This window comes from Malaya genurostris, chromosome 2 (genome assembly GCF_030247185.1).
Source record: "Malaya genurostris strain Urasoe2022 chromosome 2, Malgen_1.1, whole genome shotgun sequence".
Lineage (NCBI taxonomy): Eukaryota > Metazoa > Arthropoda > Insecta > Diptera > Culicidae > Malaya > Malaya genurostris.
Window position 1 is genome coordinate 204,014,526 of NC_080571.1, and position 5,056 is coordinate 204,019,581.

General features: G+C 36.5%; 1 protein-coding gene across 1 annotated transcript; it reads left to right on the forward strand.

The window, feature by feature from the left end:
- Nucleotides 1–3,523: 3,523 nt before the first annotated feature.
- On the forward strand, nt 3,524–4,365 carry LOC131432132 (probable DNA replication complex GINS protein PSF2). The gene is made up of 2 exons (XM_058598234.1): nt 3,524–3,849; nt 3,903–4,365. The coding sequence occupies exons 1-2, from the start codon at nt 3,605–3,607 to the stop codon at nt 4,261–4,263; spliced, it is 606 nt and encodes a 201-aa protein (XP_058454217.1). The 5' UTR covers nt 3,524–3,604; the 3' UTR covers nt 4,264–4,365.
- Nucleotides 4,366–5,056: the final 691 nt, after the last annotated feature.

A 5,056-nucleotide genomic window follows, 5' to 3' on the forward strand; every position in this document is an offset into this window, starting at 1 on the left:
TCTGGAGATTCATATTTGAAAGCTTACTAAATTAAAAAGTTTGTAGGCTCTTCCAAAACACCACCATCTGGTCAAACTGAAATTATAAATCTGTTATGCGAAATATTTTAAATAATCTTCAAAACTTCACAGAAGCAATCTTGGGATATTCGAATTCAGACGAACTTTCTCAATTTATTTGTTTATTTTTATTTCTAGGGTACCTTGGTAACTATGTTGTAGCAACCAGAACAGTGTTGCTTAAGAATTTCATTGTTATAATTAACAAGGGGTCGCTATATTTGCGGTAACTGGCGGTAAATCGCTCACGAACACATTTTATTCCGATTTTCTTTCGGAGTGCCTGGTCGTGTCGTCGATGGTGCCCTCAGGCAAGTCCGCATCGAATCACGTACACGCTCTTTGAACATAACTCATGGTTGGAGTGGCGATCACTCAAATTCACAAACTGGAAAAATATGTCAAAGATTGAGTATGGATTTGAGTAAAATTTGCTCAGGCCATGAGTTCTCTAGCATTTATTTATACAATAGAGCGTTGAGTTTTCAAACATTTGTTCGAAAAAAATACTTCTAGCAGTTCAGTGCATGTTCTTTATCGGATTTAAGGATGCAAGAATACGTCGTTTTTCATTCCCGTTTCCAGATTTTGTTTTGAAACCATCAATTATCAATCATTGATATCAATAGAAATTGTGTGGTTTCAATTATGCTAAGTGAGAAGTCAACATAAGGATATCATCATCGTTCAATTTCGACTTCAAACCGGTCAAAAGAAAACGGTTTGAATCACTTTTCTGAGCTTTCCATTTTAAAGAAAGAAGAATGACTTTGTATATAAACATTTAAGCATAAGAATTTCTTTACTTTGAGTGCAAGGAACTCAAGTATTGCGTTAAACTCACTTAAATTTTGAAAACAAAATATTTTTTCCACATTTTGAGTAAAAAATGCTCATATTTTGAAAGCTTCATCTCTTATATAAAAAATGAGAAGACTTTTTATGAATTTGAGTGGTGTTTCACTCAAGTCACTTGAGTTATGTTGAATGAGGGTGTACATGGGAATTAGGGTAGAGAAATGTCAAATTAGTGCGCGCCAAAATAGCACTAAATGAAATTTCTCCCCTGGCACTGACAACTACAACGAGAGCTCTTCTCTTTTACCTATATACACCACTGTTGTATAAATTGTGCACGCATCGTGAGTGCCCGTGTTTATTTTCTTTTACCTCTAGCACTGAACGGCACCAAAGTGCTAGAGCAGAGCAGATATTTTCACAGAGGTGTACACGCCGGTGAGCACTCTGGTGTATGGTTTGCGTAGAAGAAGCGTGGGGCACTCAAAATCAGCAAAAAAAACAATTTATCATTGATTTTCATAGCAAGGCCAGCTATACTCTCTATTAATTGAAGTTCACATAAGTGTTCGCTCCCCATCACGCGCCAGTGATCACTTGGGTTTATTTAGGTGATTTAGCACGTGAGATTCATACGAAGAGAATGTGGTTCTCTCGCACCAGCTTCTTTCAACTCAAAGTCTGTCTAATAGACACTGAGAAGAAGTTCGCTTTAATTTTTGTGTGGAGCCTACCGAATGCATTTGCAGTACAGGAATGAAACTTACACACTGTTGTATCATTCTGATGAAATGCCATCACTGAAAATGACATGATATGTTGAGTGTGGCTCTGTACGATGACGTTACTGAACTGAAGATTGATTTCGCTCCAAGCTGATAGGGTGTTTGTATCAAGTCAGGCACCAACAAAAAAATTTTTGGGCCAGAAATTGTTGCGCCATCTGCGTGTCACATTTTCAAACCGTCAAGTTAGGCACCAAAATTCAGACACTAATATATTTTGGTGCCTGAATGTAAATTAGTCAAACCGGACAGTTTATAATCCGTTATTTATTTATAATCCATATTCTCAGATTGAGATTTGTAGTAAAAACTAACTTTCTGGGCGCATCCACCTGCAGATAAATCTGAAAATTGCCTTCCGGATGAACATAAGTAAATAGAAACACGACACACCTATCTTCTACACAAAGAAATGAATGGTAAAATATAAAATGAAAGCTACAACTTCTTATTCGTTTCCGAGAGGTCCCATCATTATCAGCACATTCGGACTGTTGTTGGTATAATAAGCCCAATAAATCAGATAATTCGACCGTCCCACGACAAAAGGGCCTAACTGATAATGACAGTTTCTCTTTGTTTACTTTTTTCTTCTACGATTTTCAGAACTGAGTTTATATTTGACGCTTTACTCTTCGCAAAACTTTCAAAGTAAAACTACAAACTTTCGATTTATATTGGAAACTATAGAGAATTTACAATAATGGCTACGTAATAATCAAAAGAGAAAGTAAACGAAGAGAGGCGCTCATTTGCAGTTAAGCCCTTTTGTCGTGGGACTATCGATTTTTTCATATCACAGATCTTCCTTGTCGGTAAACATCTTCAGGAAAATCTTCAAAACACCGCACGTTTCCTTACAAATTAATCCGGAAATACGACGACGAACAAAATGCAACTATCAACTTGACGAGCAATCAACGAAAAACATGCGGTTTTAAAATCTACCACAGTATTTCAAAATTTCTAGTTTTTGTCATAAGCGTATTTCATTTTGTTTCTTCAGGGTAAATAACACCATCACGATTAATATTTTTCTGGAGCACCTTAAAACCATCGCGCGTTTCTTTATAAATTATTTATGAAATACGCCTAAGTCCCCATAAAAACGTATCGCCAATGCACTATGGTCCGAAACGGGAAATTAGCGTGACAAAAATATTTTCACTATTAGATATTAGTTTTTTTGTAGTTGTTGTCTTCAGAAAAGTTGTTTGTAATCAAATAAGGCTCCTTTTCATGAAAAAAAGTTACTAGGGTGGTCCTCATTTAGATTGAAATCTGAAATCTAACATTCTTAATTGAACTCAAAAATGATTTTGTTGTACAATAAAGTTGTAGGAGATTTTATTTTGAGCAGCTTCGCTGAGAAAAGCACCTCTCTAGCTTTTCATTTGAACGAGTTACATAGGGTGGCTAATGAAAAATCACTTTTTTTGTTCTAACTTTTTTATGAAACGTTCTACTTAAAAGTTGTCTTCAGTTGAAAAAACAGCGAAACATTCTCTGAAAATTTTCATTTCCATTGATGAGCAAAAATTAACTTGTTTTCAGAATTTCCCTATGGTTGAAATCATTGCTCGCGTTGCAAAAGTTTTGTCGTTTCACAAGGGTGAGGGTAGCAACATCAAAATCAGTCCATTAGAAACTGATCTATTCGTACACAAAATTTAATCAGAAGCAGCCCCCCCGCTGTTAGGTCTTGTCTTAGGTATCTATTAGATAAAATTTTCAGTTATGCGGGTATTCATTGCTGCAACCAGAAATAAAAAGTTATCAGACATAACATTTTTCTCAGTGTATATTTTGAGTAGATTTAAGCTGGAATTATTGCTATATTAGGGAGCGTGTAATGCTGTGAGTTTTTTGTTTGATATAAAGCGCGCAATCTTGTAATAACATACTAAATTACAGTAATAAATAGTTATTTTGTTGTCGTTTTGGTTGTTATATTTTATACAATGGAACCAGATGAACTAGAGTTTATAGGCGAAAATTCAACTATCGGTGTTATTCCGAATTTTAACCATGATCCAATATATCTCATATCTGGCGCAGTTGGCCCATTTCGAGGAGGACACCCGTTACATCTTCCTTTGTGGTTTGCGATTCATCTAAGGCAGCAACAAAAGTGTCGTATAGTTCCACCGGAATGGATGGATCCCAAGCTCCTTGAAGATATTAAAGAAGAGGAGAAGCGAACCAGGTAAATACTTTATGAACAAAATGAATGTAGACCAATGTTTTGTACTGTCACAGGAATTTCACTAAAATGCCTAGCGAGCACTACATGGTAGAAGCGAAACTAGTGCTTAACACAGCTCCAGAGGATGTTCCACAATCGGATGAAATCAAAACCCTCATCAAGGATATTTGGGATACTCGCTGTGCAAAATTGCGAACGACAACCGATGTTTTTCTAAAAGGTGAAGGTGAAATGGTCAAGCTAGATAATGTAACCATAGTGGAGTTGCACACCATCCGAACCTTTCTCCTTCATTCAATGGATCTTCTGTCGCGAATACAACAGGCTAAAAAGGGACCTGGCAGTAACATGTCTTTACCAAATCAATCCTTGATGATGAGTAGCATGAGCGGTTCGCATTCACGACAAACATAGTGGAATAAAATACAACTTGTATATAATAAGGTTACACCGTGGAATTTAGTTCATAATGCTTTCATAAAAATCGAAAATAAAATAAGCAGTTTTTCGACATTTTCTAATTGCTTTCAATTGTGAATGAGAAAGTCGAACCAATCAATCACAGGATATAAGTATTAAAGATCAATTCGACGAGATGGACCTACTCAATGGTCTAGGCCAGTCAGAAAGAAAGACAAGTACAACAAAAAATCAAATGCATAGTGTTTCATTTACAGCATCATAATCGTACATTACCATTGCATTCTGTACTAAGCTGGAACTGACCTACGACAGTTGTCTTCGGCGGGATGTGAAACTAGTCGTTAGCGGCATTAACGGAAAGAAAGGAATGTACAGGCCAGATCACCTGCATACAGCGTCAAATGACAATGGTAAACAATGCGGGAAATTCACTGCTTTTCGTGAAATGGTAATTCGAAGAATCTTCCTTCACACAATCTACAAAGGATCAAAACGAATTGGCTCAAGTGGCACGTTCTCCTGGTTACTAGAAAATTTGTAGCTTGTCATGAATTTTCATCATTTTTCTGATAGGAAGCGTATCTCTGAAAGGATACGGAACGTTGCTAGCGCATTAAACTCAGGTGCATCCCGCATCTCTAAATCCTTTCGGGAGTTCCAAACCGAGCAGAAGTAAATTAGACACCCCACAAGAGATATCAAACAATCAATCTTAAAATCTTTGAAGTAGCCCACATTATTAGTTCGGAAAGAATTTCGAATCAAATCCGAGCGGGCAAAAAAT

Coding starts and splice junctions, on each gene's coding strand:
- LOC131432132 (XM_058598234.1), top strand. CDS start 3,605: ATGGAACCAGATGAACTAGAGTTTATAGGCGAAAATTCAACTATCGGT. Junction 3,850..3,902: donor GAAGAGGAGAAGCGAACCAG/GTAAATACTTTA, acceptor GTACTGTCACAG/GAATTTCACTAAAATGCCTA.